This window comes from Martes martes, assembly GCF_963455335.1.
Source record: "Martes martes genome assembly, chromosome: 8".
NCBI lineage: Eukaryota > Metazoa > Chordata > Mammalia > Carnivora > Mustelidae > Martes > Martes martes.
In genome coordinates this window covers 97025640-97038738 of record NC_137895.1, presented here as the reverse complement: position 1 = coordinate 97038738, position 13099 = coordinate 97025640, and the positions used below count along the sequence as shown (strand labels likewise).

General features: G+C 34.2%; 1 protein-coding gene across 5 annotated transcripts in view; it reads right to left on the bottom strand.

The window, feature by feature from the left end:
- The window catches only part of USP15 (ubiquitin specific peptidase 15), a 116149-nt gene that overhangs the window by 12573 nt on the left and 90477 nt on the right, over positions 1–13099 (bottom strand). For all 5 annotated transcript variants that reach the window (XM_080811221.1, XM_080811222.1, XM_080811223.1 and 2 more), the window contains 3 exons: positions 6798–6971; positions 4908–5066; positions 4604–4828 (listed from right to left, as the gene is read on the bottom strand). In XM_080811221.1, the coding sequence (XP_080667347.1) occupies positions 4604–4828; positions 4908–5066; positions 6798–6971 (558 nt within the window). The remainder of the gene's footprint in view (positions 1–4603; positions 4829–4907; positions 5067–6797; positions 6972–13099) is intronic.

The following is a 13099-nucleotide window of genomic DNA, read 5'->3' as shown; positions in this document are numbered from 1 at the left end:
AATTCGGTGCCTCCGTTATTTACTTCTTCCTTCATTTCTCTCAGTAACTATATAAAATCCTCACCATTCCTTAGGCTTCCTATTTCACCACCTCTCCCTTCACTGTCCACAGAATACGAAAAAAAAAAAAAAAAAAAAAAAAAAAGAAAGAAGAAAGAAAAAGAAAAAAAGAGGCTACTAGATAGGAAAATCTCCAACTTTGTGTCCTTCAACAAACTTCTAAAAGATCCTTTTCTCCATCTCTTTCTACACAGGGAAAGAGAATCAGGTGTCACCCTTCCCATCTAAGGCTAAACCTAGCATCTATGCTCTGAATCTCATCCTGTTCCATTTCCTTGGGAACCAGCAATCAGCCTTTATTCCATTTTGTTCTGATCCTTACATAAGCAGTGAAATAATTTACAAGTCTTTCAAAAAAAAAAAAAAAAGAAAGAAAAAAAGAATGAAATAAACCACTCCCTCACTGCCTCTTCCCTCTATCTCCCTTTCTCATCTGCTTTATAAATAACCTTGCTAAAAGTAATGTCTACACTATCTTAACTTCCTCACTTCCCATTCACTTATCAATCCACCCCTAGCTTCTGTCCTCATTTCTTTCTTTTACCTGTTACCAAGGTTGTCAAATTCCTTTAGAATTTTACCCTTCATCTTTTTTTCTTCGTAAGATTTTATTTATTTGTCAGAGAGAGAGAGAGAGAGAGAGAGAGCGAGCGCACAAGCAGGGGGAGCAGAAGGCAGAGGAAGAAACTGGCACCTCCTTGAGCAAGGAGCTCAATGTGGGACTTGATCCCAGGACAATGGGGTCATGACCTGAGTCCAAGGCAGATGATTAAAGGCTTAACGTATTGAGCCACCCAGACGCTACCCACCAGCCCTCTTCCCCCACCCCCTTAGCCCTCTTCTTGACTGTATAGGCTCTCTTTAGAACAGGTGACAATATACCCCAGTTTGCTTTGGCCAGTCCTGGATGAGCCTGCTGTCCTGGTATAATTATTAATAATGGCCCCTTTTATTTTTAAGAGAATTCTGGTTTAGATGATACATTACAGGATCACCCTAGCCTTAAGGAATCTCATCCTTCTAAGACATTTACTATTATTTTCATAGAGTTCACTGCCCAATTTCTATCTCAAGCATAGACATCTCTCCTCCAGTCTAGATAGAGAAACTCAATGCCAACTGATAGCTCTACCTAAATTTTCCTCATGCACCTCAACATGTACAATACTTAACACAGATTTAGGTCATGTTAGGTCAGCATATCCAATATTAAAACAGGTTTCTTTCTAAACCTTTCTTCCTGTATATCCCATTAAAACAAATAGCACCTCTGTCTCCTCAGTTTTGCAACCCAATAAGCTTGGCATCATCTTTGAATACTCTTAAACATTTTTACTTCTTGTATTCAACTATTTCTTCTAATTGCCATCCTGACACTAATCTTAAGAGCTCAAGCCTTTTTCATTTATCATCTAATCACTGCAAAACTCACTTACATGGTCTTAGTACATCTGACCTAAGCTTTTCCAATTCAATCTTTGCACTAGCCTGGGTCTTCTTTCTCAAATACAAATCTGGTCATGTAATCTCTCATTTAATAATCTTTAATGGCTCCCCAAATTTCCTTTCAGGGCAGCAGACTTCTTTATTAGCTCACTTCTGCTTACCATATTATCTACTTATAATTTCCAGATGTAGGCCATATCCTCTTTGCCTTTAGCTCTTTGTAAATCCCACTCTTGTGCTCTACAATGTCTTTATTTCCAGCTTTCACATGCTTAAAACCTAATCATCCTCAGGATTCAACACAGGTGTATTGGTAGGCTGGGGTATGTCACTCCTATATACTCCTACAGTACCCTGTCACAGCATTTTTCACACTGTATGAAAAGCTTCTTGGGAACAAGAACCAGGAACACCTTTGATTTCCAGCACTTCTCAGAGCATGGGAGTCCAATACCTAATACATGTTCAGTACAATTACTAATAAACTATGACCTAAATCAACTTCAGTGATGGGAAAACTCATCAAGTAAGTTAACTCAGTTAATTTCTCTTTCCTCTCCAGCTGGTTAAAGCACACTGTTAATGAGCCCATCATTTTGTATTTGAATTGTTAATGCCTCCAAGTAGGAAAAAAATACCCAATTTTTTGTGCTGACCATGGCTCCAATCTCCACAAATCTGCAGTTTTGGCCACGAAGTGAAAAAAGAGGTATACTGGGGCACCTGAGTGGCTTAGTAGTTAAGCGTCTGCCTTCGGCTCAGGTCATGATCCCAGGGTCCTGGGATCGAGTCCCGGACTGGGCTCAATCCCAACTCTGAGGTAAACCTGCTTCTCCCTCTACCACTCCCCCTGTTTGTTTTCCCTCTCTCACTGTCTCTCTCTCTGTCAAATAAATAAATAAAATCTTAAAAAAAAAAAGAAAAAGAGGTATTCTAATGGAATTCATATTACTGGGAAAACAATTTAAAACCCAAATTATGGGAGAACATTCAGTACATGCCTTATAGGCTAATGTGAAATTTGAATGCAATCTGTCTCTATGTAAAAAGATTACTTTGTATTACTAGCATGGGAGAGTACTGTCTTTAACAAATGTAATGTAGAAAAACAGTATATTTATTTTTTTGTTGCAATAAATTTTACTTATTGTTTTATGCTTCTCTCTCATTCCATTATACTCATTGGCATATATTTACAAACTTCCAAACTAGAGGTCCGAGTGTAGTTTAGCATTGTTACTGTTTCCCTCCACTGAAAAGAACATTAACAATTTATTCTTATTAAAGGGTGTGATTTTAGAAATGTGAACATATATTCCCCTGGCCAAAAATAAAAGCAGACCTTTTCTGGCCCTGCTCAATATTCTTAGTACTACTGAATGAGATATTGACATGAGGGCATCAGGTTCAATGAGTTCATGAAGGAAACATATAAAGTAGCAAAAGAAATAGGGGAAATGTGCATTATGTGTATGACCAGTCTTTACTAGATTTTAATCACTCTGAATGAAAGGACTATACTTTTATTATGAACACTTCATTTATTGTGTCCTGTTTACTGTTGAGAGTAAACCCAAACACTTACACTAAATTAATGGTAAGATTTTAATTTTGCTCAAAAGTAGACCTTTCATACAGATCTCATGATATTGCTATTGACTGAACTGTGTCCCCTTAAAATCTAGTGTTGAGGGCGCCTGGGTGGCTCAGTGGGTTAAGCCTCTGCCTTTGGCTCAGGTCATGATCTCAGGGTTCTGGGATCGAGCCCCACATTGGGCTCTCTGCTCAGCGGGGAGTCTGCTTCCTCCTCTCTCTCTCTGCCTGCCTCTCTGCCTACTTGTGATCTCTCTCTCAAATAAATAAAGTCTTTAAAAAAAAAAATTTAGTGTTGAAACCCTAACCACTAATGTAATGGTATTTGGAGAGGGGGCTTTTGGGTGGTTTATATGAGATCAAAAAGGTGGGGCCCTCATGATGGGATTAGTCCCCTTATAAGGAGATGCGATAGAGTTTATGTGCAAGGAGGTGCTCTCTCACTGTGCTCTCTCTAAACATGGTGAGGACAAGGTTGTCTGTAAACCAGGAATAGAGTCTGCACTAGATACCAACCATGCTGGTACTCTTACTCTTGATTTTAGTCTTCCAGCCCCCAGAATTGTGAGAAAAAAAATGTCTGTTGTTTAAAGCCACTCAGTTTATTACTACTATGCTCTAAGAAACTGCACTATCTGGTTGGAACTCTAAGCTAAAGATCTTCAGTAAATAGTCTTCTAAAGTAGGAACCATGTCTCCTGTTTGTCAAACAGAGCTTTACAATTTCATGAGGTGCCCAACACATATTTCAATGAATATAATTTTTGAATATTTCTCCATCAGTAGTACTACAAGTTATGGGGGTTGGAAATACAAAGATTTACAAAGTCCCCATCTTCAAAGAACTCATGATCTAGTGGAGAAAAGTAAACCAAAGGTCATAATAAAATTTATTAAGTGTGATAATAGAATTGAACTGAAGGTAGAAGAGGAAGAACTACTTTTTTAAAGGGTGGTTCAGGTGTCAGAGAAGGATTAATTGATTAATGAAGGGAGAAAATATAGTGCTTTGCTTAGAACATTAGTGAAGTAAGTATTTATAGCCAAATTAAATTTATATTTCTCTTCCAAGTTAACATGCCTAAATATCAGAGGTAATTAAGTATACTATTATCAAATCATGAATCAAAATGTATGGTATTAGTTCTACTTCCAACAGCCATTAGAAAAAATATATAATTAACATTAAAGTTCAAGTTGGAAAATGGGAAAAATAATGTTGTTAATCTTTGGTAAGCTCATATTTATCCTAACACTGTAAATTGAACAACCTATCATTTTTCTTTCAATAGAAAAAGACTTAGAGAATTTTGCTTTTACAAATAATAATTTACACATCCCTCACCTTTTCAAAATTCTAAAAAGCTGTACTAAAATTTCTGAAGTATTTAGTTTATAAAATCTCTCACAAATAAACTTATTATTTAATTGTGCTTGAGCCACAAGGTCTCAACACCAAGTTTTTATAAAAGTAAGAAATGCAAAGAAAATAATCATGATTTACCTGCATAGGTTTAGTAAGTGGATCCATTCTAACTAAATATACTTCCAAGGTACGTTCTTTTTTCATGGGCAATGGAAGTGTCAAGTAACAAAAAGGATCAAATGTTACAGAAATCTTCGCACATTCAGGACAAACTAAAGTTGATTTGAAAAGGCCGTGAAATATATCTACTATGATAGAATCATTTCTTTTTAAATGGTTTTCCCAGGCTTCTTCAGCAACAATCTGTAAGAAAAATAGACACATATTACACAGAGATATAACATTATTATAACAGTGGTGACAATAATATCATTCAATTTACCTTATCTGGCCTTCCATCTGCATCTTTTAATTGTATATATGGTTTTTTCCTAATTCTATTCAAATCTTCATGTAATCCATCTAATAGGAAAGCTAATAGCTCTTGACAGTCCTGCTGCTGGTATCCGGAGAACTGAGGTGCAAAACGTCCTACTTGTGTCTGTAAGAAAAGCAAAACTATAAAATCAGTTATAGGGACAAGACTGATTTAAAAAATTTGATTCTCACTATTCACAGATCTCATATTTTGTGAATTCATTGACTGCTAAAATTTATTTGTTACCCCCAAATCAACTTGTGGCACTTTTGCAGTCATTTGCAGATATGGTAATTACACATAAGTAAACATATATAATTACATATCTTAAAAACATTTTTTAAATAAACATTTTAAAGTAACTAATCTGTAATACAGATAAGACCGGAGGACAGAAAATATAGTAAAGTTTTGTACAAAGGATTTGGAAATACTAAAGACTATCAAAATTCAATATTACTTCTGGGTCACTAGAAAAAATTACAAAGCTCTCATTTTGTTTTCTGTATGTAAAAAGAGGATAAATCTCAGGGATAACAGGAATGTTTGTGTTCATATATAATTTTCCTAGTCTTTGCAATACTAGTATTTTTTTGATAAAACTGAAGAAATGTGAAAGAAAAAGTCACATATCAGGACCCTGTTTACACATAATTTTAAGATAGTATCTAGTAAAATAAAACTAACTGGAATCATGGGTAAGGGTTAAGAAACAGTTTGTCTAAACTAGGTTGTCCAAAGCTTAGAAAGTTAAAGAAGATACATAAATGCAGTAGTGTTTTCATTTGTTGGTTTTATTTTTTAAGAACTAGTATATAGTTAATAAAATGTTGCATGGTAGATATCCTATGTGAGTATCATTTAAGTTTGTGTTAAAAAACAGCTGAAAACTGCTTATTCTCTTTAAAACAGAACTCACCTGTAATAAATAGAAAAATTATTTCCCTGCTTTGTGTCCAATAAAAATCTTAAAAAAAATTGGAAAAATTTTTTAACTATATAAAACTAAATTTCAGCTCAATTCTTATTTGAATGGCAAACTAAATTACTTCAGGTTTTATTGGTTCTAAGAGGTAACCACTTCACAAATAAGAATAAACTTAAAAGTTTAAGGATTATATTGAAAATATTTAATTAATATATAGTGCTGGTTTTGCAGACTAGTTTCATTTCAATAATATTTCAAACTTACAATGACTCTCAAAATAAACTGAGTTACTAGACTTCAATGACATGCTCAAATTTAGCCTTTACATTTGTAATAAAAATTTATGTAGGTTTCTTAGATATGCACTGTATTCTAAAGCAACCTGCATATGCTCTGCTGTCTCTTGTCACTTTGTACCATAACAGTGTTTTCCAGCATTTCATTATTTCCCTCCCCATCCCCTAGAACCTTTTTGGACATTTTAAAGTAATCATCTGTCCCATCCCCCACCCAGGAAATTTAACAGCACAGATATATTGTGTATCTGTTTGTGCTGGGTCCCTATGGAGAGCCACAAATCAATCAATCAATCAATCTATCTATCTATCTATCTATTTATTTATTTATTTAGAAAGATATCATTTATTTATTTGACAGACAGAGATCACAACTAGGCAGAGAGGCAGGCAGAGAAGGAGAGAGGAGGAAGCAGGCTCGCCGCCGAGCAGAGAGCCCAATGCGAGGCTCGATCCCAGGACCCTGAGATCATGACCTGAGCCGAAGGCAGAGGCTTTAACCCACTGAGCCACCCAGGTACCCCCCACAAATCAATTTAACAGCTATGATTTTTTTCACTCCTTCCCCACAGAACCTGTTTTTGTCCTCTTGGGGATGATACAGCCGTTATAGAAAATGTACTTACTAACCTTAAAGGCTCTTGGCGTGACATAGCTAAATTTTCCAGACCACATTTGTTTGATCAATTCAGCGTAGGATTTAGCTATTTCGCCTCTCATTCCCAAGGGATTGTCAAAATTCAGTTCTTCTTGATACTTATCATTGAGGAAGTATTCAGTAAGTGGAGGTGTATTGCTCAAACACTGCAAAGAATAAAACACATTTTCAAGTAAAAGTAACCACGTATTAAACATGTTAAAATGAAGAGAGAAACAAACTGACTTGCCATAATATATAGAGAAAAATTTACATGATGGTCTCTTGAACTAATAAGTAATTAGTCAAATAAACACTCAAATGATGCACTCAACTATTCATTTCCCAAATTTCAAATCAAGTACTTATAATAAATGAAAATGCTAATTTGTTGCTGTAAAATCTGCATTAATTTTAACCACAGCAAACTACCTGTTAACTGGGAGAGAAGCTCAGAGTTTTCTTTCCTTCTTTTACTTGATTGGTAGAAATTATGGATTGTCTACTCATCCCAGGCACCTGCAAATTAGCCTGAGTAGGTAAAAACTGAGATAGAGTGCAACAAGAAATTAACTTTAAAGAGGTATTTACTGCTTCCATTGTCAATTCCTTATCATGAAAGAGCAGCCTTTACGTTTTCCATTTGGTCAACCATTTTTAAAAGGGACAGTACAGATTAGCTGAGCCTGAGGAAACCAACTTTTGTTATGTGAACTCTAGCTAAGTGTGTTCTTACATCATCAAGTTCTTCAATACTATAACAATCCAATTTTCCTTTATGGCAAGATTAAAACTATGAATAAGTTAATTCTCCATCTCTATTTCCATTTAGAATTAAATAATTTAGGATTTAAAATAAAATAGATGGCAGAAGTATAGTTTTTCTACAATACATTATCTCAAGATGAATAATTTTAAGTCAATAATACCATACAATTTGACTTAACTATAAACCCAATATTACTTTATCAATTAGATGTCTAGGATCATCAAATAGAATATGTAATGACTGACAGACATATGGTCATATAGGTCACTTTCTTTTGCTGCAGGAAGACATTTGTCTTGGGAGTCAAGTTGGAAGGTACTTAAGTGAAGGTAGTTGCTTGCATCTAAAGGAGTCGAAATCCATTCTTATGAGTGCTCAAATTTATATTAATGGAAATCATGATTTTTCTTTTCTTTTTTTTTTAATATTTTATTTATTTGACAGAGAGAGAGAGAGCAAGAGAAGGAACACAAGCAGGGGGAGTGGGAGACGGAGAAGCAGGCTTCCCTGCTGAGCAGGGAGCCCCATGCGGGGCTTGATCCCAGAACCCTGGGATCATAACCCAAGCTGGAGGCAGATGCTTAATGTCTGAGCCACCCAGGCGCCCTGGAAATCAAGGTTTTTCAAAGCTTGTTTACCATTCACTTGGATTAAGAGTCTGGGATTAAAGTCTTGGTAGCTATTAAAAGTTCAGCCTGCTGGGTTTACGCCAGTAACTTGGGTACCATAAACTATGTCTATATACCATGTACTGTTTGGCTAAAAATTCAGAATTAGGCATATTTGTTTTCTTGAATTAAATCATAAAGTTCTATTCTGTGTTTTCAAATATGAATTAATTTATATTTACTGAAGTTTTATATATATATATATATAACATAGTTACTGAAGTAACTATAATATCTATTTTGATATTTTCAATGAAATTAAAATAGTACAGCTCAAACTGGTAATCTGGCCCCTGTCATAAGGCAAAAAGAGAGAACTACTTAAAATGTTGAATCTGTTATTCTATAATTCTTGGGCAATGAAAGCAATATAGAAACAGTAAAAAATGTTTGGGGTAGACTATACAGACTTTACGGTAATTTACAAGTCATCTTTTAATGTGAGCAAGAGGAAGATAGGTAGGTTACAGTGTAGGAGGCAATTTGGGAAAGGATACTTTCGTACTTCTGAACTCTTTTTATACCTCAACCTTTCATAAGCTTACACACCTTTGAGATTCATTCTCTCTTCCTTTTCCATTATATGTTCTTTTAGTTATAAACCCAGCACTAGAGGTAGGGTCAGGCAACCCATACATCATGGCTACACTAAATGCCATCACTTAGTAGCATCATCTGATTAAGTACAAATAGGATCAACACTATATAGTCAATGAGGCAAAGGGGAGGCGGTCAGACAGCATTTCCAACAATCAGTTTTCAAATCCTTGTCTTTGATCAGTTCAGAGTTATTCGAAGTATATGATATTCCACTACTGTCTTTAACACCATTATACAAAGAACCTAATTGATGGTTTGACCAAACTAAGACCCAAGTTGTACAAACACTAATAATTTTTGAACTTTTTCACTTACTTATTTACATGTACCCTTATCTTGCAAAGAGCTTCCAAATATAACTGAAAATTCTGTAGCTTTCCAGTAGCATCTAGAGTGATCTTTCTAAAATTTTATCTAATCATGTCATTTCCTTGCTATAAATCCTTTAAAAGCAATTTCAGGTAAAAATCTCAAATTTTTGGAAGAGTGTCTTTTGCTTCCTATGTAGCCTCAGGTTTTGCTAATCCCTTTGTCTGACTCCATCCTAGCCTCATTTAATTACTTGTGGTTCCTTGACCTCCATTCAATATCTCACTCTGTAAATCTGCAGTATCACTCCATCTATGTGAAATATACCTTCTTTGTCCTACTAATTTCTACTAAAGCATCAAGAGTCATGCATTCTGTTTACGAAGTATTCCTATATTTCCTTATAGTGTTTCCATGTGTATGTTTCCATAATGCATAATGCTCACTTTTATTATAGCACTTATTTTACAACATAGTGTAATTTCAATTTAGTTTGTCTGTCTTGCCAAATGGACTGAGACTCTCATGAGAGGAGCCATAATATCAATTATATGTAAATCTCCAGCACTCAGCATGTGTACAATAAATGCACGATTAATAAAACATGTTTTTCCCTATACTAACAAATGTTTTTATCCTCTTAAGTTTTTTTTACTCTTTCCCTTCAATGTTTAGTGCAGAGTACTTAAATTTTTCTTGAATGAATTATTATTAGATGAGGCAAAAATATATTAGCTGGTAATGAATAATCTCAAAAGTTTCTTCAAGCACTTTTACCTGAATACTAAGCCAAAGAAAGACAGTATTTATTAAAAACTTCCCCATGCTTTTGTGCAACTCTTAATCTCAGAGTCATGAGTTTGAGCCCCACAAAGGGTATAGAGATTACTTAAAATAAATAACTATTAAAAAACAACAACAAACAAACAAACAACCTTCCCATGCTTTTGTTTCACTTTAATTCAATCCACTGCCTGCCTTGTAGGGGGTCTCTGCTTAGATTTTTAAGTCCCTGACACAGAGACCAATGATTATTTTCAAAGTGACACATGTGGTTTTGAAGCTGACTATAATTCAACATTACAAACTAAATAACAACAACAACAAAAAACCCAAATAGTTTTAATGATAAGTGCTTGTATTATGTGTCAAGATATCATAACCAATATATTTTGAGATAATCATATTCAAATTTCAACCATTAAGTCCTATGGTCCAAAAAAGCATTCTATTTGTTAAACACAATTAAAAAAAAAATCTAAGTATAGTTGACACACAATGTTACATTAGTTTCAGGTGTACACCAGAACATAATGTTTTAAGAAACTCACAAGCTGGAAAAAAAAAAAAAAGAAATTCACAAGCTGCATTTTTAAAAAAAGTTATACAAAGACATATAAATACAGAAATTCAACAGACAGCTTAAGTGTTCTACTAGTGCACATATCATAGTTTAAAAACTGACACTGAATCAGACTTTAGTTTCTCACGTTGAAAATACCTTCTCTCTCACCTTGAAAATAACGTATTATTCTCGAAATAGTATAAAGACCACTTAAAATAATAAAAGTTCTCTTTATAATTTTTAGTACAAATTTCAAGGTATAATTAGAATACAGGTCAAACAACTAAAATTTTTCCAGGCCTTAAGTGTTATCAGTATTCAATGCCATCACTGTGGCAGAAGAAGGTCATTTCTTAATACTGGTCATAATGTACTCTGAGTTATAATTCAAGCAACTCCTTTTATCTTTTAACATGAGGTTATCTTAGAAACATGAACATCTTTGACAAGCATAAGAAAACTGGACACTTGGACTGGTTGCCATTAAATACAATGTTTTGAAGAATAAATATTTTGGCTGGTTCAAGAATAAAAACCACCACAACGATAGTTCTGAAGCATCTCTTTCAAAGATTCCTCTATTATAACAAACATCACACTTTTCCATCTGATTGGGACTGTCCCAAAACAATTCCTTTCTTAAGACATATATATATTAAAAACCCTACATATGTAGACATAGGGAACTTCCTTTTCAACCTGTAAGATACTTTACTACTGAGTGACATAATATGGACCTGAAATCACACAACATGTGTTGTGTGCCTATGTGGATGTATTTCTTGCTCTCAATGATTCTTGAACTGTAAAACAAGAACAAAACTCATTCTTTCTTAACATGCATGGTTATTCCTAGTAAAATCTGAGAATATATATATAAAGCTATCATAAAAACAAAAGAGATTACAGAAACATTATTTGTATGTTATTTTTGTGGCTACTTATGAGTTTGTGACATTCTACCAGTCACATGCCATTTTGAGTTTCACCTTTGTTAATTCAGATTTCAACTCCCTACCACTGACAAATACCAATACTTCAGTATTTCAAGGAGAACTGCCTCTGGCAACTCATCACCAAAAAAAGTGAAGTCCGAATATGAGGTAATGTGACTGATCATAAGACACGTATCTTAAACCACATTTTGTTTATATCATAATGGTTCCTACAGTTGTTCCTAAAATTGGGTAGAATTTTGTCAAATACCATGTTAAAAATAAAGCTATAATCAGAATGAAGAAAAGGATTCTGTACCAGTAGTTTCAGTTCTTAATGTAAAAGAGAATTAAGTAAAAACTCATAATAAAGAACAAGCAAAAATGTACTTAACTAGGCTAAATAGTTCTATACTTAAATATTTTTTATGATTCCTAGGCAAGTTAATGTGTGAAACTGACAAAAGCGATTGACGATCTAAGGATTAAAAAACTGAATTTCATATTTAGTACATGTTAGTTTTGGCATTCATTGGTTAACTGGAAGGTTCAGGATACAAGCAAATATGAAAAATTGTTGATCCATGAGGAATGAGAATGCCTGGGTAGGTGGCAAGCCAATCATTTTGTAAGCAGACATGACTGCTAAGCACCTGTTCCTGAAAGTGGCTCTGTGGTTCTCTACTTGTGCTTAGATATGCATTTTAAATGGAAACTCCAAATAATAAAGAATATTCTTGAATGTGAATTTGAATTAGGAATCTTAAGACATAGTTAGCCCTTAGTTTAATCTGTTAAGATTGAAACTCAGCATGTACTATTTCTTCTCCCTTTCTTAGAAAACTCTTCCCCTGTTAAGAAATTCCTACTCATTCTTTAACACTCCTCTCAGCATCTCTTACAAACATTACATCTTCCTCAGCACCTCAAGGAAGAATAATATTCCTTCCTCTGAGCTAACTCTACACCTTGACCTCACTTATACTGCACTTATCTTGAGAGCAGTGTCCATGTCTAATTCACTTTTGTACTTCAGGGTCTATAGCACAATGCCTTACACATACCTTGATATAGGTGTGCTGAATGAATGAAAACTTATATGACAGAAAGACTGGAGGCAGTCCTTAGAGAAATTGAGAGCAGTAGGAAAATACTAAAGAGGTCTGAATTGCATCCCATTATAGAACTATAAGCTATCTGAAAGTTGTGTAAGTTCAAAAAATAAAAGTCCAAATAGTGCCTAGGCAGGCTTTCCTAATGAAGGAAAACAGCTATTGTGAATGCTTCAAACTATCAAGATCAATCCATGTAAGTAAAAGATATGTAAAGGAAAAATATTTGGAAATAGATTTTTATAAAGACTCTTCCCCAAATCTTCAACCTAGAACTAGACATAAAAATTCTAAAGAGAATTCTTCTAAATAATCTAATGTCTCATTGAGTGTACATTCTGCTATATGGTTCAACTATAGAACTTTAACCACTGCCACTATGAAGAGCTATTTTTAAGAAGAATGCATGTATCATTCAACTATTTCATAAAATAATAATTCCCTATGAAAAATTCTCTAGTTATAAATTCCCACACATCTAAAATTGTACTATTATGTAAGGTTATGAATTTTCTTTCATTATTTAATTATTTGGAAAAGCTACTATGCTCTGCACA